The sequence below is a fragment of the Oryctolagus cuniculus genome, chromosome 13 (genome assembly GCF_964237555.1).
Source record: "Oryctolagus cuniculus chromosome 13, mOryCun1.1, whole genome shotgun sequence".
NCBI classification, from domain to species: Eukaryota; Metazoa; Chordata; class Mammalia; order Lagomorpha; family Leporidae; genus Oryctolagus; species Oryctolagus cuniculus.
The window spans coordinates 20590186-20613855 of NC_091444.1; the positions used below are offsets into that span (position 1 = coordinate 20590186).

At 57.2% G+C, this 23670-nt stretch overlaps 1 protein-coding gene across 5 annotated transcripts in view; it reads left to right on the forward strand.

Annotated features, from left to right (window-relative positions):
- The first annotated feature begins 4030 nt into the window (after positions 1–4030).
- The window catches only part of TMCC2 (transmembrane and coiled-coil domain family 2), a 35714-nt gene continuing 16074 nt past the window's right edge, over positions 4031–23670 (forward strand). Inside the window, exons 1-4 of one of the 5 annotated variants that reach the window (XM_051821214.2) lie at positions 4641–4778; positions 5070–5178; positions 5689–5772; positions 16576–17106. In XM_051821214.2, coding sequence (XP_051677174.1) covers positions 16603–17106 — 504 coding nt within the window. In that variant the 5' untranslated portion in view covers positions 4641–4778; positions 5070–5178; positions 5689–5772; positions 16576–16602. Of the gene's footprint in view, positions 4779–5069; positions 5179–5688; positions 5773–14808; positions 15011–16575; positions 17107–20088; positions 20247–23670 lie in introns of those variants that run through there. The other 4 variants (XM_051821216.2, XM_002717564.5, XM_051821213.2 and 1 more) reach the window with 4 other exon arrangements.

A 23670-nucleotide genomic window follows, 5' to 3' on the forward strand; every position in this document is an offset into this window, starting at 1 on the left:
CTATTGACAAAAGGAAAAGCCTTTTACTTCTCCTCTGTTGTGCACTTACCTGTGGCTCTTGGCGCCTCATCCTCCATAATGAAAGCTTCATCAGTTTATCAGACCAAATGGGTGTGGACAAGGGAGCAGAATGTCATAGCTCTTGATCTTCGTGGTTTTACCCATATTGGGTTGCAGATTCGATAGTACCAGGGATGCCTTCCATCCTTTCATTCATGTAACTGGGATTAGATTTTATTTATTTATTTGAGAGGTAGAGTTACAGACCGTGAGAGGGAGAGACAGAGAGAAAGGTCTTCCTTCCGCTGGTTCACTCCCCAAGGGCCACAATGACCGGAACTGCGCTGATCTGAAGCCAAGAGCCAGGTGCTTCTTCCCAGTCTCCCATGTGGGTGCAGGGGCCTAAGGCCTTGGGCCATCTTCTACTGCTTTCCCAGGCCACAGCAGAGAGCTGGATGGGAAGAGGAACAGCCGGGACTAGAACCGGCGCCCATGTGGGATGCTGGTGCCGCAGACGGAGGATTAACCTACTGCGCCATGGTGCCGGCCTGTAACTGAGATTTCTGTTCACAAAAAGCATTAGGCTTGGATAATTCTGCCTTTCTCATATGTCATACAAGGGGCTTGGACAAGGTCACTATTTTTGTTTCATTCAGGTTTACTGAGCATATACCATGGATCAAGTATCTTCACTTTGTGTTATACGGCTTAAGCCTCAAAATAACCATGTGAGGCTAGACATTTTTAGTCTCTATTTGTAGATGAGAAAATCAAAGGTGAAAGAGATTGATGTGGGTGCCCGAGAGCTCACTGGAAGTAACAGAACCGGAATTCTTTAACGAATCTGCTGACACCAACACCTGGTTCTGCTCTCCACCTCATGTATTTACTTGTAATTAAGAGTGCCAAAAGACAATGGCAAAAGCAACTCCTACATGCCAGATATAACCTTTTGCATTGTAAACCTGCTCATTTTTGTCTTATCTTGAATATCAAAACATAGTTTGTGCTTGTAGTTTTCCAAAGAAGTATAGAATAATAGAGTAATCCAATTCTTTAAACAAAACTGCAATCAGCCAAAGTACTTTCAAGTTCCATTTATCTTAGATGCTCAAAGACTTACTGTGGGTAATGAAAGCTGGCCAGCAGCTGGGAGCTAGTGGCTGGCTGCAGGTCATGCAGGTCTCCACACAGACTTCCTCCCCAAACTCGAGTGGCAGTAGCATGCTTGTTCTACAATATGACACTCAGTGAAAGTCAGCAATGATGGGACACATGCAAACTCCCAAGGACAGAACCACGGCGTGGAATGTGCAACTCTTCTGAAACTCTCGATGACATCTGCAATAGTAGTTGAAGCCCTGTGCCAGGCAATGGCAAAGTGCTCTACACACAGTGCCCAACACCCTAGTTGGTACATCCTAGTAGGTACAGTCACTATCCCTACTTCCAAAGAACTGGGACACAATGGGGCTTGATAACTTGCCCCAACTCACAGTCAGTGGAGAGCAGAGCCAGGATTTGTCCTTTAACAGGCCACAGAGTCTGAACTGTTAACCACTAGGCTACATGGTGTCTCCAAAACAGAATGTAAATGTTAGCTAATTTAATTAAACACACCACAGGCTTTTCTGTTGAGCTGCACTACACCTTGTCACACGTAGGCAGGCTTGGGGAAGTTGGCCATCACACTGAATGTATACAGGTATACGGTAACATATCACCACTTAAGGGGCCAGACTTACGGCACAGTGGGTTAAGCCTCTGCCTGCAGTAGCGGCATCCCATATGAGTGCCAGCTGCTCCACTTGTGATCCAGCTCCCTGATAATGAGCCTGGGAAAGCAGCTGAAGATGGTCCAAGTACTTGGGTCTCTGTCACCCATGTGGGAGACCCGGTTGGAGTTTCAGGTTCCTGGCTTCAGCTTGGCCCATCGCTGTCTATTGTGGTCATTTGGGGAGTAAACCAGTGGATGAAAGCATTCTCTCTCTCTCTCTCTAACTCTGCCTTTGGAATAAATAAATAAAATCACACTTAAGACTAACTTCAAGCTAACATAGAAATAAGACATAATTCAAAACTATAAAGCTGCTTCCTGAAAGTTTCACACAGAATCCGTCCAGTTTTCTCCAGCGTAGAAGCAGGCATGCGCATGGGTCACCGTGTGCTCACCATTTGCCAGCCACTGCTCGCCTCCCAAGACTTGCGCCGTGACTGCGGGGCCCCTGTGCTCTTCAGGCCAAGTGAGGCACAGGAGGTGTATTTGTCTGCCTTACACCCTGCACCCCACCGGTTCTATCCAGTCCTGCCCACGATCTACACTGGCATCCTGCCATTCCTTATGGTTGGGAATGCTAAAGCCTTATAGCTTGGTGTTTCCACACCATGCCTGATACTGGGTAGTGGCTATGGGGGATGGTTCTACGTTCCCAGCCCATCCTAAATTCCTATCTTCTAAAAATGGAGCTGCCTGCTTTAGAAAGAAGCTGCTTTAAGGAAGTAAATTCTTAACAACTTGGTCTCTCTAGGACACACATTAAAATGAGCGGTTGGAAAGGGAATAAGACAGAGCAGTGTCAGCAAACTCACGGACTAGTGGGACCGCAGTGAGGCTGGAACGGCACGATGGGTGTGAGGGAGACGGGTAAACTGTAAAATCCTTCGGAGAGCGGCACTGACGCCCGCGCTGAGCAAGCAGCCCCTTCACCAGGGCGGGGCCAGCAGACTCCAAGTGTTAGCACGCGCAGGACGCACCCGTAGGGCTGGCCAGCGCAGACTTCTGGACTACTGCTTGGCTCCGCAGGTCTCACTGGCTTCTGAGCCCTTACACGCTAGCAAGCTCCGCGGCGGTGCCGATACTGCTGCTCCAAGGACCCCACTAGCGCTGAGTGAGCAGGGTCTGTTGCATCCCCAGCAGGAAGGTACCAGGCACTCAGATGGGGTGGTCACGACCTTTCTCCATTTTTTTTAAAAGGTTTATTTATTTAGGTATTTGAAAGGCAGAGAGAGAGAGAGAGAGAGAGAGAGAGAGAGAGAGAGAGAATCTTCCCTCTGTACCGCTGGTTCAGTCCCCACATGGCTGCATCTGCTGGGGCCCGGCAGAAGCCAGGAGCTGGAACTCCATCCCGGCCCCCAACGAGGGTGCAGGGGCCCAAGTACTCTGAACATCTTCCGCTGCTTCCCAGGTGCATTAGCAGGGCCTCGAACCCGTGCTCAGGGACGCCCCTCTCTCCATTTCTTGGTAACTCCGACCTTTGCACGTCTGGTCCTGATTAGTCGGTACGGTTGGCCAGGGTTTTATATAAGCGAGAGCACTGCTCGTGTACTCTTCTACACGCATCAACCTCTGCCATTCATACCCCTTCACGCTTCAAAACGGCTTCGCAGTTTGCAAGGAACTCTCACGCAGGTTAATGTGCTTTTAGTAAGAAATGCTTCCCACTTCTGAGCTTAAAGCTAAGACTCAGGAGACCTGCCCTTAAAGCTGGAGAGGGGCTAGGGCCCAGACCGCCTTCGGCTTAGCATCTGCAGCCCTGCACCGAGGCGCCCGTGTGCGACCCGGACCACGCGTCTGGGAGGGGAGGAGTGTTTCAGCAACCGAAGGGATGGATGCGGTGCAACACGCAACGCTAGGGCGGACTACAAACTTCCCCATCGTGGCCCCTTCCCACCGAACAAGGGGACGTGCGGGGCACCCTCACGAGCCGGCCTGGGCGGGTCCCCGAGCCCGCGGCCGCCGCGCCCGCCAGCTCTCCGCAGCCCGCGCTCCGCAATGCCAAGGCGCAGCGGCGGCGCCCTCCAGAACGCTCCCGGGGGATCGCACGGCGCAACCAACCCTAAAGACGCCGCCGCGCGACGCCCCCTCAGCCCTCCGGCCCTCCCATTGGCCGCTTGCCGCTGTCACTCCGTGCGGGCCTCGCCTTCGCCTCCCGGGAGGAGGCACCCGGGCGGGGTAGGTTGCGCGCTCGCCGCGGGCTCGGGCCGCGGCCGCGGCTTTGCAGCAGGCGGCGCGGCGGGCGCGGAGCGGGGCGCACGGGCGGGGGAGCGGGCCCGGCGCGCTGCGGGCTCCGCGGCCGGCCCATGCGGGCCAGGGGCCGGCGGCAGGGCCGGGGGTCGCGGCCGGCACGGAGCGCGGCGGACGAGCACCCGGCCGGCCGGCTGCCCCGAGCCCTGCCTCGCCCGAGCGGGAGGGATGCGCCGCGCCGCGCCGCCCAGCTCCTCTCCGCCCTGCCGCGCCCTGAAGCAGAAAGTTTGGGGGCCGGGGGCTGTCTCCTTCCGTCCTCTCCAATGACTGCCCAAGGACTGCCGCCGCCCGGCCTCGACCGTGACCCGCCTCTGCTGCCCCGGTCGGAATGAACTATTCCAAGCTGTAACCGAGGCGCCCTCCTCGCCCATCCCTCACCCGCCTTTCAAAATCGCCTATCTGTATATCAATTCAAGAAATCGTGGCCAGGCGGCTCCCCTCCGTGTTCACAATTCAGACCCCCGGTCTCGCGCCTGAGTGTCCGAGGGGTGCGGTTTCCCCGAGACGGCGCGCTGCAAGGACGGACTCCCCGCGCCGACCCACATACACCATGAAGAGGTGCAGATCGGACGAGCTGCAGCAGCAGGGCGAGGAGGATGGAGCCGGGCTGGAAGACGCTGCCTGCCACCTGCCGGGCGCGGACCTCCGGCCTGGGGAGGCCGCGGGTGCTAACCCGGCCGGCGGACCAACTTCGGACGCGAGCGCTGCCGCGGCGCCCAAGCCGGGCCTCCGGAGCAAGCCTCCCGACCTGAAGGTGAGCGCCGTCCGCCAGCCCCTAGGCGAGCTCTGCGGGCGACTCGGCCCTCCGCGCCCCAGGCAGAAGTGCCCCGAGCGGCTGGGAGTGATGGGGGAAGGCGATGAGGGGCGGGTGCTGGGGCTCGGACCCGAGCGGGGACGTCAGGGACCCTCGGCGGGTCGGCGTTGGTTCTCCGTTACTCAGCCGGCTGGAGTGTTTGGATAACCTGCGTGAAGTGCTGTTTGCAGACAAAGGGCTAGAGAAATCCAGCATGCTGACGAAAAGTTGACATCACTTTCCCTCCTGTAGGTTGGCCGGGGAAGGAGATTCCAGCGCCCTGTAGCTGTCTTAGGCTGCCTGCGTCGGGATCTTTGGGAACCTTCGGGGGTGAAGCTCAGTTTGTCCATCTGTGAAGGGGGTGTGTGTGCTTCCTGCCGTTAGGTGGAGCTCGAGGTTAAGCTAGTGCTTGGAGATCCCTGCCTGCCTGCTGCCTGCGGAACCCACCCCCAGGGTGGAGGACTGACAGGTGGCCCGGGGATGCTTGGGCTTGGTGTGGGGCCTCGGTTCAAGTTGCACACACGCTGAGCCGGCAGCTTGAATCTGAATCCGAAAGAGCCCTTCGCAGGGAGCTGTTTATCTTCCAGCCCGAGGTTGCCGAGGCGTTGGCGAGTTGTAGCGAATCCCTCCATCAATTAAAACAGCAGCCCGGATAATAACGCACCTTTGCTGGATCTGCGGCAAGGGCGGCCGGCTCAGGCTGCTGGAGACAGCTGGCCAGGGGGCTGAGCGAGATGTCGGCCCGGGGCAGGCACTTGGGTGCCTTGGAGATTGATGCCGCGCTGCCGTGGGGAGGGGGATTTTCTCCGGAGGAGGTGCAGGGTCCGAAAGGACTCCCGTGACGTTAAATAAAGCCTGTGTCCTACGGCAGCAGCCACTGAGGAGCTGGCCAGGATAAGCCAATGACATCCCTCATTTGGCCGGAGAGGCTCCGGATCAGGAAGGCAGAGCCCAGGTGAGTGTGCGTGCTCCGAGCCGTGTGTCACCTGTCTGTGTGCCTTGGGGAGGGACGTGCAGGGGGACAGCGAGGCCCTCGTGTGTACTTTTTAACGGTGGTGGTGGTTGTTCAGACCTGGCCTCTGGTTCTGTGGAGCTTCCCAACCAGTTGTGTGTCCAGAGATGAGAGCCGTTGGCTGCGTCCCATCTGTCCCCCGCCCCCCCAAGTCTACACTGTGTGGTCAGGAGAAGAGATGGTCAACCGAAGGGGTCCCTTTACGCAGTGCTGGGGGAGAGGTGGGTCTACTGCTGCTTTATTCCAGCCCAGCCTGGAGCAGTCCGGCCAGCAAGCCCCGATTCTTTGGACCAGAGGGGACCCTCTCCCCGAGTCTGTAAGGGGCAGCCTGGGGGGCCTCCCCACTGTCCAACTCTCAGGTCAGCATTGGACACTGCTCGCCCATCCACTTTGCCCAGCTGCCTTCCAGAGGGGAGGTTGGCTGGTCCTGAGGTGGGGGCTGCAGTGTCTCTGTAGATAGGGCTGCCTTGGGCTTGTTCACATCCGTCCTCTCTCCTGGGTCACCTAACGCCCTCGTTCTGGTCAGGGAAAGATAGAGTTACAGCACTGCACTTGATAGAGACTTCCTTGAACCAGAATCGAGATCAGATAGAAGAAAAGAAGCCTCGCCCCCACCCCCAGGAAAACATGCCACGGAGGTCAAACACAGCAGTGTGGACCCAGGCTGGCAGCAAGGAGCAGAAAACATAGCCGCTGCCAGCTCGGGAGCTCCGGAAGACGGCAGAGCCTTTCCTGTTTACTTGTCTGCTCCAGCACAGCCTGTTTACTGAGGGGTACTGACGTCCCACCCAGACGCGAACTCCAGGCCCTGGCAGGTCCATTTGCTGTGTGAGCTCGGGCAAATCACTCAACTTTCCTGAGCTTTTCCTGCGGAAAGGGACTGGAGAATAGTAGGCTGTGTCCCAACTTGTTTTTCCAAAGCTAGCACAGTTTTCCAAAGTTGCAGTTGGCTCTGAAATTGGGTGGAAGGTGACCTGTTGTAGAATTCGCTGGTGGCACGAGAAAGAGGCAAGTTGAATTTTTAATAACTGCAGCCCCACACACCCGTGTGTGGCCAAGTTCTGGCTTGCTGTTGTTTTCATTTTAAACGTTGGAGGTAGGAACTTTGGGCCCCTTAGCCCACCTGGCGTTTGCTCAGCACAGCTCCGGCCGCGGGGAGGATGAGGTGCGCTGGACAGGATCGCCTTGAGAGAGGCTGCGACTGAAGTGCTCCGTGCACGTGGGGGAAGAGGAGAGAATTTTAGTCTTTGCCAGACAGAGCTGACTGATGATTAACTAGTGACAGCTGGAGGCTTCGGGGGCCCCTCCTCACACCTGCTCAACCTTCAGGGAGACCCCAGCAGACCCCAGCCTTTCAGAGTCGCATTCCCCAGCCGCCGGTTAGCTCCTTGCTTTGGGGGCTTTGTCCTCATTATCCGGTTCTGGGCTGCTGCTAGAGTGCCCTCTCGCTCGCCACTCGCGGGGAGGAAATGCTGGGGTGGCCGGCCACGGAGAGTGCTGGATGATCCAAAGTACACAGAATTCTCCAGCCAGAAAGCCCAGCTCCACAGAAGAGTGGGAGAGGGCGGAGCTTGGGGGAAACTGCAGAAAGAGACATGAAGCACGCGTTCCTGTTAAAAATACAGCAGGTGGCAGATATTTCTGAGGCCTGCGATGAGTGGCTGAGCATGAGAGGAAGCTGGCTGGGTCCTGCTGGCCGGTGGAAGCTCAAGTCAGGGAGGGAGCTGCCAGCCTTCCCAGCCCTTGCACAGCGGGAGGATTGAGCTGTTTCTGAAAGGAAAGTTCTGGAGGTGTTGGCCAGGGCCCCCCGCCCGCCCGGGTCTTCCCCCATCCCACCCCTCTCGCCTTACACACACACACACACACACACACACACTGAGCTGCTCTTTTGTCTTACAAAAGCCCCTGTGAATAATTTCCCCCAGAGATTTCTGAGCTGTCTGTCCCCAAGAAGCTTCAGATTCCATTATTCCCTTCCTGGGTCTAAGCACTTTATCTTATTTATTTATCTTATTTATTTGATAGAGAGATCAATCTCACATCTGCTGACTCAGAGAGAGAAATCGATCTCCCGTCCACTGGTTTACTTCTCAAATTCCCAAGTGTCCCCGCTAGCCAGGCCAGGCCAAAGCTGGGAGCTGAGGAGTCGGATGGGTGTCCCATGTGAGTGGCAGGGAACCAGCCACCTGAGCCACCACCTGCTGCTTCCCAGGGCGCATTAGCAGCGTGGTAGGGTTGGCAGCAGAGCTGGGACTTAAACCCAGGCACTCTAATGTGCGATGCTCGCATTCCAGGTGACATCTGAGCCGCTGTCACACACGCGCCCTGCTAAGAACTTTGACTCTGGGTTCCAACTCCTGTTTTCTGCACATTTCCGCTGGTCTTCCTGCGGCTCAGAGTGAGGAGCAGGCAAGTGGATTAGAAGCCAGGTCCCTGAGGGAGAGTCCCTGCTGAAGCCCAGGCTTCTGTCTGCGCAGCCCCTTTGCCAGTGGTTGCAGGTGCCTCAGCCTCCCCCCTCCCCCCACCGGCCTGTGTTCCTTCCACCCTGGGGGTCCACTGGAGGAGGGCTTCTGTGGTCAACAGATTCCAAACACCCCTTTGGTAGAAAGGCACTGCTTTAGATTGTGAATGTGGTGTGCTTGTCAAAGGACCTGAAATATGTATGTACAGTTTAAATAACAAAAGCAGAACAGACATCTCATCTCCCTTCTCCCTAAGTCAAGAGAAAGAACAATGACACTCCCAAAAAGCCCCTGCTTGTTTTATTTCAGGGCCTGGGGGTGGTGTGTGTGTGTGTTTTAATTTGACAGGTAAAGAGAGAGAAAGAGAGAGTTCCCACCTGCTGATTCACTCCCCCAAATACCTGCAACAGCCTGGGCTGGGCTGAAGCTGAAGCCAGGAGCTGGGAACCCGACCCTGATCTCCCACGGGGGTGGCAGGAACCTAATTACCTGAACCATCAATGCTGCCTCCCAGGGTGCACATTAGCAAGAACCTGGAGGCAGGTGTGGAACCAGGTACTTCAATGTGGGACGCGGGCACCCGAAACGGCTTCTTACGCTAGACCAAAAGTCTCTTCTAGCCCAGGGTTTTGATAAAATGTATGGGTCTCAGTTTCTCTATTTTTAAAAGACAGACCCCCTGCAGGAGTGTGGGCGGGCTGAGGGTGTGTGTGTGTGTGTGTGTGTGTGTATGTGCGCGCCCCTGGGGCTCTGGGGCCTGGCTGCATCCTGAGCTCCTGGTTTACTTTAGAAGGGGTAAACTCGGGCTCCCAGAGTCCCACCTTTTCAGGTGGGAGCTGGGCCCCCCGGGAGACAGAATCGAGGTGAACCTAAAAACAGGGAGATGGGGGGTTGCTTCTTTTCCAATAGGCACTGCCTTTACCTCTGGGCGACTCCCAGGTCTGCCAGGGTGATATACTTGCGTCTGTGGACACTCACACATCACGCTGTGGATTCAGAGACGTGGGGTTAATCAGGAAAGGGATTCTAGGGGGGGTGAATTTAGAGCAAACAATTGCCACAGGAGAGCAGAGGGCTTGCCACAGGGGCAGGTGAGATGGGACGTGCCAGGTCCTTTGCCCGGTTTGGCTGCAGGGGCCGCTCTCTGAGCCCTGGGTTACCCCACCTGCGCCTTGTGTGAGGCCCTGCCCCACCCCCACCAGTCTTCAGCAGTGTTTGGAGCAGCCCTGACTGTGGCAAAAGGAAACTCTCTGTTCTGCGCCAGGTTGGGTTCTAGCTCCCTTCCTAGCTAGGACTGGTTGTTCCGGGGGAACAGGCCCAGTGTTGACACGATGTGCCTCTTTCTGTGTACCTGTGTCCTCACTGCCAGTGCTATGGACAAGAAGGAATGTCTTCCCCGACAGGGAGTCAGAACAGCTGTGAGGACCTGACTTTGGGGGTTGAAGTATTTAAAAAGTGTGGGTGCCAGGGGAAGAGGCTCAGGCAGCTTCTCCGTGGGGGTCTGAGAGGCCAACTCAAAACACCTCTCTGTTTTCATCTCTCCGCTAAGGGAGGGCATCTCCCATTGAAATCCCCGTACACGAGGAGGGTGCCCTTTTGGAATGAGGCCATGGCTGGAACGGGCCCGCTTTTGTCAGCTAACACTTAAGTGTCTGTGTTGAGAAGTTAGAACACAGCTGTTGGAGACAGCAGGTATGTTTCGTGATGGTATTAGAAAAATAATAATTGGCTTTCCCGTAGTCTAGCTAAGTTAGCTGCTCATATCCATCCCGGAACACAGAGCTGGCTATAAAAGCGGCAGCCCCCGCCCAAGCATTTGTAAAGACAGTGAACTTGCAGCTTCTTGGTCTGTGTCCCTCTCCTTCCGAGCCCGGCAGTTACCACGATGACGGGTGCGGGCTGGAGTTGTGCACAGGGTTGAGCCGCCGCTTGGGCTCACGTCCCATTTTGGAGTGGCAGTTTGAGTCCTGGCTACTCTGCTTCCCACCCTACTCCCTGCTAATGTGTCCAGGAGGCAGCAGATGATGGCTCAGGTGCTTGGGTCCTTGCCACCCATGTGAAAGAGCTGGATGGAGCTCCTGGCTTCATCCTGGTCAAACCCTGGCTGTGGCCTGGTTGTGGCCCTTTGGGGACTGAACCAGTGGTTGGGAGATATTCTCTCTCTCTCTCTCTCTCTCTCCTTTTCCCCCCTCTCTCTGTTGTGCCTTTCAAATAAATGAATAGGGAATGGCATTGTGGCATAGTAGGCTAAGCCTCTGCCTGCAGCACCAGCATCCCATGTGGGCACTAGTTCATGTCCCAGCTGCTCCACTTCTGATCCAACTCCTGCTAATGGCCTGGGAAAGGAGTGGAGGATGGTTCAAGTGCTTGGACCCCTACACCCACGTGGGAGACCCAGAAGAAGCTCCTGGCTCCTGGCTTTGGCCTGGTCCCTGGCTGTTGCAGCCATTTGGGAAGTGAACCAGCGGATGGAAGACCTCTTTCTGTCTCTCCCTCTCTCTGTGGCTCTGCTTTTCAAATAAATAATCTTTAAGGAAAAAATGATAGAGTAAGACAAGTTTTTAAATTGCAGCAGGAGGGATCTGAGACACAAGGAGAAGCTGGTAGAGTGAGCATTTAAAATTGGGAGAGGTAGTTGTAGAGGATTAAGTCACCTTTAAAGGATGGTTTTATAGACTTGGAACAAATAATCAAGTAGTAATTGCCCTGTTGGCCTTGCGGGTCCCTGCCAGGTGATGTTGGGGGCCTTAAGGATGTTAAGGGGTCCTGCCCTTCATCACCCATTCTCATGGGGTGTCTCCCCTGGGTGGGGGGGCTGACAGTTGGAGGGAGCGCTGGAAGCCATGTTGCCAGGCAGTACCAGCTAATTACGAAATGAGCAGAGCGGATAATGAGCCCTCTGGAGTTCAGAGCAGGGCGAGGTCCCTGCAGACTGGAGTGACCAGAGAGGGCCTTTAGAGCAGGGAGGCGGGGAGGGTGGGAGGAGGCAGAGAGAGGGCAGCGACTTTAATGAAACCTTCTTTGCTGTGTCTGCTGAGCCCGTTCTCCCAGGGAAAGGCTTGGTGGACAAGGTGACCTTTCCCAGCCTGCACTGCTCTGAGCGGAATTTGCTCAGCAGTAAAAGAAAAGGAAATAAAGTGAAACTGGGAGTTGGGACATCGTTTGCCCCTGAGGTGAACGCTGTGCTTTATTTTATTTTTAAAGGTTTATTTATTTGGCAGGCAGAGAGTGATGAAGAAAGAGGGGGAGGGGGAGAGGGAGGGGAAGAGAGAGGAGAGGGGAGGGGAGGGGAGGGGAAGGGAGATGAGGGGAGCAGAGGAGAGGAGAGGTGGAGAGACCTTCTATCTGCTGGTTTACTCTCCAAATGGGTGCAATGGCTCAGGCTGGTCCAGACTGAAGCCAGGGGCCGAGAACTGCATCCGGGTCTCTGACATGGGTGGCAGGGGCCCAAGTACTTGGATCACCTTCTGCTGCTTTCCCAGGCACATTATTAGGGAGCTGGATTGGAAGTGGAACAGCCGGGACTTGAACTGGGGTGCATATGGGATGACAGCATCGCAAGCAGCGCCTTAACCCACTGTGCCACAACGCCTGCCCTGAACTTTGTGTTAAAGTCATCTATGATACTGGGGAAGAAAAAAAGATTCTAAAATTCTTTCATCAAAAAGAGAAATTGGGGTTGGTATTATGGCTGGCAGGGTAAGCTGCAGCGTGCAATGGTGGCATCCCATACGGGTGCCAGTACAAGTCCCGGCTGCTCCACTTCTGATCCAGCTCCCTGATAATGTGCCTGGGAAAGCAGAGGAGGTTAACCCAGGTCCTTGAGCCCCTGCAGCCATATGGGAGATCCAGGTGAGGCTCCTGGTTCCTGGCTTGGCCCTAGCCCGGCCCTGGTCTTTGTGGCTGTTTTGGAAGATCTCTGTCTCTCTCCCTCTCTCTCTCTGCAGTTCTGACTTTCAGATAAATACAATAAATCTTTAATTAAAAAAAAAAAAAAGAAATCCTTTCCCCTGTTGTTTCCAACAGAAAGCCCAGATGGGCTGACACAGGCAGCGACCCCCTCTTCACTCTCATTGTGGTCAGCACCAAAGCTGGGGCCATCGCTCCTCTCCTGCACCACCCTCTGTCCCCCACCTGCAGCTCCTCAAGGGCACATGGAGACTTCCGCGATGCACTTTGGAGCCTGAGAGTGGAACTCTGTGGGCTTTTGTAGTGATTAGCTCTCTGATGCTGGCCCCGTTTCCATAGAGACCCTATAAATAGAGGAAACGTTGGCGACCTAGGCTTGCAAAGGCTTGGGGTGACCCAGGCACCCCGCTGAACCCTCACAGCTACACCGGCGGTGGGGCGGAGGGCATTTGAGACCCAGGTGGGAGGAAGGGCCGTGCAGTCAGCTGCCAGGCAGGCTAATGAGCTGGAGGTTGCTGTGGCTTGGACGATCCTCCCGGCTTTTCCGGAATTGGCTGAGAACAGGTGGACCTGTAAGATTTAGAAACAGCTCTTGACCGTTTCGAACCAGATGATGCCAGAGACGCGGTGCCCCGAGGAGCTGTAGCCTTGGCTCACGCAGCTGTGCTGGCAGATTTGGGAGTGGACTTCCTCTTTGGAGGACCCACACCCAGGGAGGAAAACCCACGAGGCCAAACTGTTGGGAAACCACAAGCTTCTGGGGAAGGCTCGTCCACCCACTCTTCCTGCAAGGACGACGCCGCTCGCTCGAAGATGGGTCCAGGGGACGACTCAGCACTTGTGCCTCTCCTAGGGCCCCGCCTGTCGCCACCACCCCCCCCCAGACGTGCCCCCCGCTGGCACGGCGCTGGCCCGTTCCTGGGAGGCGCTGAGGGCCCTGTTTATGTCCCACCTCGAACTTGCAGCTGCCTCCCAGCTCTCTCCCTCGTCCGCGGTGTCGTTTGGCCACCAAAATGGTTTCTGGCAGCTGGGGACGAGCAGAAGTCGACACGGGGACGCCAGTGACATTTCGTAGCTGGAACGTTCTGCAGAGCAGGTGGCGCCTTCGGCTGCGTGGGTGGTGAAGTTCCCTCAAGCAGTCGCCATGGTTTTCCTCCGTTCTCAGACTCGTAGTTGGTGGTGCGTGTGTGCGCGAGGGCTTTTTTTCCATACTCACATTGTTATGTCGAAACTCCTGAACCATCTCTTCTCTGACACCCACGGGCCGCGCGGCCCGGCCCAGGCTTCACGCTGCTATTCTGGTCTCCCTCGCACCTTGTACGTGAGGAAAACCCCCTCTGCGTGGAGCAGGCTCCCTCCTGCTGCGTTGCTCTTGGACTTCTCTTTTGTTCTTTTCCTACCATCGGCTAGAAGAGACTTCTGCGGTCCTGCCTCCCCACCCTCCTGGGCTTGCTTTCACCTGCAGTCGGCTGGGGAAGCGGAAGTGACCGCGTGGTGAAGGGTCCTGCCGGAGCCCTGTAGTGCCGCACGGGCAGATCCACGTCTACACTTCAGGGGCCCTAACTCCCCCTGACTCAGACGATGTTGTTTTGTTTTGATCCTGCCCAAGACACTGTTCTGGAACACATACAAATACCGTATCTACTTTACTCCTGGGTTCTACTTCAGTCTTGGGGTCAGTGCGTGGGCCAGTGAAGGTAAATTAGAATAGAAGTAGGGAGGGGTGGGTGTTTGGCAGAGCGGTTAAGAGGAGCCGCCGGTTAAGCCGCCACCTGGGACACCAGCATCGCCTATCAGAGCACCTGTTCGAGTCCCGGCTACTCTGCTTCCAGGTCCGCTCCCTGCTAATAATGCCCACCTGGGAAGCAGCAGGTGCAGGCTCAAGTATTGAGTCCCTGCCACCCTCCCTCCACTTAGTGGAGTTCCTGGCTTTGGCCTGGCCCAGCCCTGTCTGTCGTGGCATTTGGGGACTAAACCAGCAATTGTCTGTCTCTGTCTCTGTGCCTTTCAAATAAAATATAAAAAATAATAGAAGTTGGAAGCTCATCTGTGTGCCTTGGATGAGCCGCTCGGCTGTGCCGTGCCTCAGTGTCTTCTTGCACAGCGGCTACACTGACGCTGTGACCTGATGTGAGGCCAGCGTCGGGGTGGGACGTGAGCAGAAATTGCCAGGCACTTCAAAAAGCTCTGTTGTGCCATTTTAAAGCAAACTGGCCACGGGGTTAAGGGTCCCGGGCAACGTGGCCAACGGGCACCTCCACCCAAATCAGGCTATGGGGAAGGAAACTCCCCAGAGGCCCCAGACCTCTGGGGCCGTCTTTCGAGGATGGACTTCTTTTCCCGGCGCGGGTCCTGGCGGGGCCTGGAGTGGAATGCTCTGGAGACAGCTCGCACTGTGTAATGTGGCCATTTGGCAGAAGCAGCTGGGCAAGTGCCAGAGCCAGCTGGCCCCATCCCGGAAGCCTGGAGGGCGGTCTGGGATCAGCTGGGGCCTGAGGAAGGGGGCGGTGGCCAGGCTTGTGCCTGGTCTGGGGTGAGCTCCCCTGCGCGCTCTGCCTTGGATGCCCTGGTTCTGCCCAGAACAGACTCAGGTGCACCTCGGGGTCCTGCCTCTAGCTGGCCTTGAGGGGACAGCAGCTCCTACAAAAACCTGGCCTGTGCACAGACTTCTCCAGCACAGGCCCACGGATCAGTTCTCGAGGAGGACACTGGAGGCCTTGGGTTCTTCGTTGGTAGATGGAAAGGTTGCTGTTGCTAATGAGAGCATGCAGAAGGGGTACCTTGAAACCACAGCTCATGGTGAGCACATGGTGAGTTGTGATGGTGCAACGTGGGCGGTCAGGGCCTCACCTACTTTGAGATTTGTGGGGAGACTCAAATAGGACGGAAAATGACGATGCCCTGTTTTCTCACAAGCGCATGCGTGCGCGGTTCTGTACATCCAGGAGTGAGTGCGGCTGTTTGCACAAGCCCTCGGTGCTGAGGGGAGAAGTCACACAGGGTGGGGTCAGCTAATTCAGAGGAGGGAGGATGCTTCCTTCTCGTGTTCTGTGAGATTCAGTTTTCTCTGTAAATTTCTGCTTAGGAGAAATAAAGGAAAACCCAGTCGAGGTTTTTTGGATTTTTTTTTTTTTTAAACAGAGGCCGAAGCTGCCTCATGCACTTACTGGTGGTTGTGCACAGAGGAACGCTTACCCGCGGCTCAGTGAGCCCCACCAGCCGGAGTTAGCGTGTGGGGTCCCCCCTCGTCTCCCCAGTCCCACCCCTGCTCCCAGCAGCTCCCGAGGTGCTAGAGGGCTCAGCCTGGCCAGCTCAGCCATCCCTGCAGGAGCAGCTGTCTGGAAGAATAGCCCCGATGCCTTGCCCTGCAGGCCGGCCAGCTGCCTCTCTCTGACCACTCCCAGCAGAGGCGCCATGGGAGGGTCAGCCGCAGGGCTGCACAGGGCTGTGGGGCCCCTTGCTTTGCTCCAGGAGGACAAAGACACTCCTGTGGCAAGCTGCTCCTGGTATGTGTGCTAAGGAATCGCTGGTGTTATTGACTGCGTTACCAGGTAGGCTCATAGAGCTTAGCTTTATTTTATTGCCAGCTACATCCCAGAATAAAATTGGCTTCAAGTAATGCCAAATTGTACTAGAGTCTGGAGACAAAGATGGGGTTATGTATTTCATGGAACAAGGATCTCAACGTAGGCACAGGTTTGGTGGCTCCACAGGCCATCAGGTCCCCAAGCCTGTCCCTTGGGACACCTCCACTGTCTGTGTGTTGGTCTTCATCTTCAGCCATGTCGCCTGTGGCTGCAGAACCGCGGCTGTATCTCCAGACACGGCCTCAACATTCCAGATGGGCAGAAGCAGGAAGGCCCAGTGCCTCGTGTTCCCAGAAACCCTCCCCTTGTTTTTATTGGCTGGAGCTGTATCACGTGCTTCCTCCTTAGCTGCAAGGGAGTCTGATGAAGCTGGAATTTGTAGCAGGGCATCGTTTGGTCTGTATGAAAGGGGGAAGTAGATAGTAGGTGGGGAATTAGTAGTGTCTACTCCAACACTGTAACCTGATCATATGAACCTGATTTTCCCCTGGGGTGTCACAGTAAGGCGTCTTTAGAAATGGATGGTTGGCAGTCTGAAAGAGCCAGGGCAGTGTATAGGAGGGTCTGACTTGGCAGGAGCAAGAGACTGGTGGAGATCAGCCCAGAGAGATGCAACCATGGGAGCCACGCACTGCCCATGTGTGCTGCTGACCCCCAGGCCGTACACACCCTGAACCTGCCATGGGGCCGGGGCTGGCCTACCACCGTGTGACAGGGTGACTTTTTAAGCATAACAATTATTCCAGGAACTTCCCACTTAACCAGGATTCTCCTCTCTCCTCCTTAAGAAAATCCAGCAGCTCTCCGAGGGCTCCATGTTTGGCCACGGCCTGAAGCACCTGTTCCATAGTCGCCGGCGGTCGAGGGAGAGGGAGCAGCAGGCGTCTCAGGATTGCCAGCAGCAGCAGGGCCTGTCCGACCATGACTCCCCAGACGAGAAGGAGCGCTCCCCGGAGATGCACCGCGTCTCCTACGCCATGTCCCTGCACGACCTGCCCGCGAGGCCCACCGCCTTCAACCGCGTGCTGCAGCAGATCCGCTCCCGGCCGTCCATCAAGCGAGGCGCCAGCCTGCACAGCAGCACTGGGGGCGGCAGCAGTGGGAGCAGCAGCCGGCGCACCAAGAGCAGCTCCCTGGAGCCCCAGCGCGGCAGCCCCCACCTGCTGCGCAAGGCCCCCCAGGACAGCAGCCTGGCCGCCATCCTGCACCAGCACCAGTGCCGGCCCCGCTCCTCCTCCACCACCGACACCGCCCTGCTGCTGGCCGATGGTGGCAACGTGTACCTCCTGGCCGAGGAGGCCGAGGGCCTCGGAGACAAGGTGAGGCGTGGCGGGAGGAAGGGGACAGGTGAGGTGGGGCTGTCTGCCGAGGGACCTCAGGACTGGGGTGCTGGCTGGGCCCCGTCCTGACAGCTGTGCCTGCAGAGTCACCTCCCGGCGCTGAGGGACTCACAAGTATGACTAAGCCAAAACGAGAGATGATCCTCCAAAATGCTGACTTTTGTTTGTGTAGGGGTTTGTTTTTCCAAATGGCGTTTTGCTTAGGCTGGTATTACTTTAGGCTTGTTTTCCTTAAACATGCTGTTGGGAGGCCACTGGCAGTGGTAGTTGAGCCCAGGCTGGGACCAGCCTTGGTTCTGCTGCCTTGAGCCTCAGTTTCCCCAAGTGAAAAATGGAAATAATACTGACAGAGCTGGAAGATGAAAGAGTTCGCAGATGGGAAGCAGCTGGAATGGAGCCTGGGGCGGAATCCTATGTGGCTCTCCAAGGAAGAGAGGAGGAGGAGGATCCATGAGGGGTTATTTGGAAAGGAGAAGAGCTGGTGGATCTCTATTTTCATTGGCTTAGTCGTGTTGCAAATATTTATTGACTACTTATCATGTGGCACAGGAGTGGACAAGTCAAGGTGGCTGTCCTCACGTAGAGGGGAGACGCTGGGTGAATAGACAGTGATGGGATAAGGCTGTGATGGATGCTCTCGGGACCCCGGGAGAGCAGGCAGTGAGTGGGGAGGGGAGCCGTTGGGCTGAATCTTTTTTTTTTTTTTTAAGATTTATTTATTTCTTTGAAAGTCAGAATTACACAGAAAGAGAAGGAAAGGCAGAGAGAGAGAGAGGAGGGTTTTCCCGTCCGCTGCTTCACTCCCCAGATGGCCACAATGGCCGGAGCTGCACCGATCCGAAGCCAGGAGCCAGGAGCTTCTTCCGGGTCTCCCACGTGGGTGTAGGGTCCCAAGGACTTGGGCCACCTTCCAGTGCTTTCCCAGGCCATAGCAGGATCAGACGAGCTAGATCAGAAGTGGAGCAGCTGGGACTCAAACCGGCGCCCATATGGGATGCCAGTGCTGCAGGCGGCAGCCTTACCCGCTATGCTACAGCGCCGCCCCCTAGGCTGAATCTTGAAGAAGTGTAATTTAGCCATGGGAGGACTGGGGGAGGGGAAGGTAAAGTGCGTACAAAAGCGTGCGAGCTGGCGTCGTGGGCTGCGGGGGCTTCCCAGCATCCAGGTGTCAGAGGAAGTTCTTAGAGAGCGTCATCTTCACTGTACATTGTCCCTGGAACCCGCGCACCTGGGCCAGAGCCTCCTCCCGGCCGCACAGACCACTTCCCAGTTCTGTGTGTGCTGACATTTGGAGAAACACCCGTTCAGCAAACAGTGTGTGTGTGCCAGATGCCTGGCCCTGTGCCGCAGCCCAAGTTGGTTCTGCATTTTCCAGCTTAGAGGATGCTTTTGCAGGTGTCTTCATGAATTCATTCGAACGATCCTGTGAGGCAGGCCAGCCGGCAGGTGCTACTCCAATTTCTTGCTATGAAAAGAGTCAGAGTGAGGGGATGTGCCCTGCCCAAGGCCACGTAGATCTTTATTTATTTATTTGAAAGAGTTACAAAGAGGCAGAGAGAGAGAGGTCTTTCATCCGCTGGTTCACTCCCCAAATGGCAGCAACAGCTGGAGCTGATCTGAAGCCAGGAGCCAAGAGCTTCTTCTGGGTCTTCCATATGGGTGCAGGGGCCCAAGGACTTGGGTCATCTTCCACTGTTTTCCCAGGCCACAGCAGAGAGCTGGATCGGAAGTGGAGCAGCCAGGTCTTGAACCAGTGCCCATCAGGGATGCTGGCACTGCAGACGGTGGCTTTTACGTGCTGCGCCACGGTGCTGGCCCTGGCCACAGAGCTCTTAGGTGACAGAGCTGGCTGGAACCTGGCATTCCTGACACAGCTCTGGTGCTCCTTGCACCGTGCCATGCTGTCCTGGCATAATCCACAACCTTGGATGTCTTGCAGAGGAAAGGGCCAGGCACAGGCGGTGACAACCCGTCCATCAGCAGCAGAACGTCGTCACCTGCCAGCCGCCCTCTTCCCTTGCTTCCACTCGTTCAGCAGGCGCTCACTGAGCCCCTCCTCTGAGCCAGGCACTGTCCTGGGCCTCAGGGGCATCACAGTGGGGGGGGGGGCAAAGACCCTGGCCTCTGGGGGCTTGCATCCTGGTGGGAGGAAACAACCATCAGGTAAATGGCTCCCTCGCCCAGGGGTGGTGCTGAGTGCCCAGAGGCAGGGTAAGGAGCGGAGGGTGGTGGGCGTGGGCACGCTGTTGTGACAGGTTGGTCAGAACGGGAGTGAGTTGTGTGCTAGCTGGATAAGTGCATTTTGAGTCGACAGACCTGTCATGTGCTAAGGCCCTGGGGTAGGAATGTGCATAGGATATTTGAGGAGTGGAGTAAACAAAGTGGAAAGTGTGGAATGGAAGAGAATCGGGCAGATGGGCTGGGCGTAAAGGCTGGGGCAGGCTGCAGATCCCACGGAGCCCAGTAGGCCGGGGAAGGCCCTGTGGATTCCGAGGGAGGTCATTGGGCAGCTTCATACAGATGAGTGACACCTTTTACAGAGATCCCTGGCTGCCGGCGGGGAGAGCGGGGAGGCTGGCTAGGGAGTGGTAGGGATGTTCCAGGGTGCCATGGGGGGGCGGGCAGGGGCCGGCTGTGCTTCAGCAAGGGAGCCACACAGGCTTCCAGGGCCTGGCAGCGGGAAGAAGTGGCCGTGAATGGAGCAAGGAAGGCGGCAGCTGGAATTGATGTTTGGCAAGGGCTCTGGCGGGGCAGGACTCAGAGCTGGGCTGGGCATGCGTGGAGTCTGAGGTGGGAACGAAACACCACATGGAATGCCAAGTCAGCAGTCGGAGGGGCGCGTCTGGTGTCCCTGGGCGAGATCCAAGCTGGAGGCATCCGTCTGGGGGTTGTCAGCTCTCAGATAGTGTTCAGAGCCGTGGGACGGGACCGCTCCCCTGCCCCCCCACCCCCCACCGCCGGGAGCATCTGTTCTGAGCCCGCGATCCGCATGTGTCGTTGCGGAGGGAAGCGTGGCCTTGTGAAGTCGGAGCCGGAGGGGCCACGGCAGGAACCAGGCTGTTGGGCCCTCCATGAGCAGGCACTGTGCACGCGCCGGCGGCCAGGCGCACTTCTCTGGGGTGAGTCGGCCCGTGTGTTTCAGAAACCAAATCAGGAAAATCCCGCCAGGCAGGGATCTCTGCTCCTGCAGCTGCTTTATGAGCAGGGGGAATGGGACTCTTGTCAGCTGTGGTTGCCCGGGGCTTCCACGAAGGTCTCAGCTCCCAGGAGCCGGTGGGTGGTGGCAGGTCGCTGGTGTTTGCTGACTTGGCGTGCAGGGATATGGGGACACGTGGCCAGCGTGTGGCTGGGGAGTTTCTCTGTGGGGCTCTCCATATGGCTCATGTTTGGACCACACACTGTCCCTGAGATGGCCAGAGTGCAGGATTCTGATTCCAGAACTGCCTAGGGGATGGCCGCCTGGGTCCAAGGTGATGATGGGGCCAGGGACCATTCCCCTGACTTGTTTCATTATTTGTTAGAACTTTCAGCTTTGCTCTGTGTATTGCCTGGTTCACACTTAAAAACACACCTGTGAGGTTGGCAGAGCAGGCAGTGTTATCTCCATTGTACAGATGAGCAGACTGAGGCCCTAGAGGAATTGAAAGGGCACCCAGCTGGGTCTTGGCAGAAAGGAGGCCAGAGTCCATGTTTCTAGTCTGGCTCCCAAGACCCAGCTGAGATTTGAAATCATCAGGGGCCGGGGACCACTTGCACTCCAGGGATGGGTGTTGTCCATGTCCCATCGGCCATGGGGAGGGCTTGCCTTGTCAGCTGACTCCGCCAGCCCCAGCAGCCACTGGTTGGTGTGAGAAGCCGGCTGATTCCGCCCTGGGCCGGGCATGAATAGGAGGTATTCTTCTCTGTCCAGTAAACACAGCCCGCAGGCTCGCTACTCGCTGCCTGGCCATTGCTGGCGTCTATTTTTAATTCATAAGCCTGCCCCGCTCCCCACACCCTTGCCATTGTTTGGGACTCACCAGCTGGCTTTCGGGCCCAAGCACAAGGCGAGGCTTGACTTCCCCCAACCCCTGGAGGCGGCTGAAGCTCCCCAGAGCGCATGCTAGCCTCTGCCCTGAGAGAGTAGGGCCCCTTGAGCCCCAGGGAGAGCAGGGGGCCAGGGCACAGAAAGGGCTCCCCGTCCCAGGAAGCGGCTTGGCCTTGGAGGTGCCAGTTTGGCTGTGAGGCTGGGCCTTCCAGTCTTTCCCTGTAAAAGCAAACCAAGGGGTCAGAGCCCGGCCCCGCCTTTCTGCCTCCTGCCACATGCGAGGTGACTGCCCTCTCTGGCTTGCCTGTGCTCAGCAGGGGAATCAGCAGAGCATCAGCAGGTGGCACCCGGGTCCCCATCTGCCTGTGGCCTTGGCCCTGGGGAACGTGGGCCCTGAGGTCGGAGAAGGAACCTCTGGCTGCTTGCAGGGGAGATGGAGCCCAGCTGCCTGGCCCCCTGAAGGTATAGGCATCTCCCCCTCTGCTATTATTTTTTTTTTTTTAAGTTTATATTTGTTTGATGAATAGCAGTTCCTGGAAAATGTAGGGTCAGAGGCTGTGTTCCCTTTCCCCCGTCTCCACATCTGGCTGGCCCTGGTTCCCAACCTCCCCGGGCTGGTCCAAGGGTGCTCCGTCAGCGCTAGCTCTGCCCTCCTGTCCAGTGCAGCCGGGGGCAGCACCAGGCCACCGAGAGCCTGCGTGGAGGTGCCCGGTGGAGGAGCGTGGGTCTGGCCTTGAGGGCAGGCAGGGGCCGGGAGAAAGCCGGGGTCTCCCCGTCCTGCAAGGGTGAGGCGGTGAGGGTAGAGGGGTGATGTCCTGGCCAGAGACGTCACTCACGCAGGCGTTATCTCCAGGCCCCAGATGGAGACCAGCGGCATTGGGCCCCCACCTAACCCAGAGCAGCTGGGGCCTCCCGTCCCCTCGGGACACGCCCTACCAGATTTATGCAACAACAAGATTTCTTCTGTGCCCTGGCGTAAATAAGCACCCTGTTTACTCTGCAGGATGGCAAGCGAGGGGCCGCCCCTGGCCCTGGCTCTTGCCAAGAAGACTGAGATCTTGGCAGGTACCCAGGGGCCCTGGTTTATTTATGTCTGGGAGTCTGCTGGCTCGGAGCTGGGTGGGGCTGGCCGTGCTGAGAAAGGCTCCCGAGCTGGTCCCCTGGGCAGCTGGGGGAGGCAGACAGGTGGATCTGAGCTCCTCCTCCAGGGCCCTGCTCTGGGGTCAGTCCCAAACACCGCCCCCTGGGAGCTGGGATGTCGGCTCCATCCCCCCATCTCATTCTGTCTGCATGAGATGGTCGCTGAGGCACAGGCTGCAAGTCCCCGAGGGCCCCGCTGTGGGTGGCTGTTGTGGCCCGCTGCTCGTCAGCCTGGAGCAGGCGCCTGGCCGATTTGCCTTGGACCATTGCTCCCCATCTTGGTGATGAGGAGCCCTTGTGGTCCAGGGCCTGGGGCCCCACTGCAGCAGCTCATCCTGCGGTGCGTGGCGAACAAGCGTCTCTTCCTTCAGCCTCATTTCAGTTCCTCATGGGCAGGTGCAGCCCTTGCCTTGTTGGGGCTCTGTCCAACCAGGAGACGTGGAGAGCAGAAGTGGGGCTCCGTTGGGTGTCCCAGCCGGCAGCCGGCCTGTGGACTGGGCCTTTGTTCCCCTTTCCCACTGATAACCCCCTGACTTCCTAGAGAGGAAGTATCCAGTGTGTTCCAGGGTAGCTCTGGCTTCCAGGAAGATGGAATGCCCCAGGATACAGAACGAGGTTAGAGAACCTCTAGTTTCCAAGCCCAGGTTGTACTCCCTGGCCTCTTAACCCCTTTGCCACCAAGTGCAGGCCACAGCCTGGTTTGGAAACAGGCCCTTTGTGACTCTGCAGCCCCCAGGGGCCAAGGAGATGCCAGCCCAGACACAGGTGGACAGGTCGGACATGCTCCAGGAGGAAGGTGTGCTCAGGGTTCGGGTGTCAGCCCCCCATTGCAGAGCCGATAGCCATCAGTGGCAAGAACAGCCGGGCGTCCGCGGGTTCCAGACAGCAAGGAGCCGGCCCGGGCCTCCGCAGCCACCCGGCGTGTTCTTCCCAGGATCTGCCGTGTGTGTCCCTGAGCTGAGAAACGTGACCCCGGCCCCTCTGGTGCCAGATGAGGCAATGGAAATGCGGTGTCGAGAACCTGATCCTGGCTCTGGCTGCCTCTCCCCCTGGGGCAGAGGGCCTTGAAACAGAAGCAGACTTGAACGCACACCTCACTGTGTTCCTTCTGGGCCACCTGGGCAAGGGCAGGACACCCTGGGAGCCCCGTCTTCTCCATCTCCCTTCTCTCGGGGCACAGATCGGGGGTGCTGCGAGCACCTTGTCCATACCCCACGTCCTCCAGTGGCGGCTTCTCACTGCCCCCCTCCGTGTCTCCTGCCCTCGGCACCCCAGAGCCCAGCCGCTCTCCATAGCTAGTGAATAATTCAGTGCGCCCAGCAAAGGCTAAGCCGGGGCCGTGCTGATATTGTGATCAGGAGGCCTCCCGGGACGGC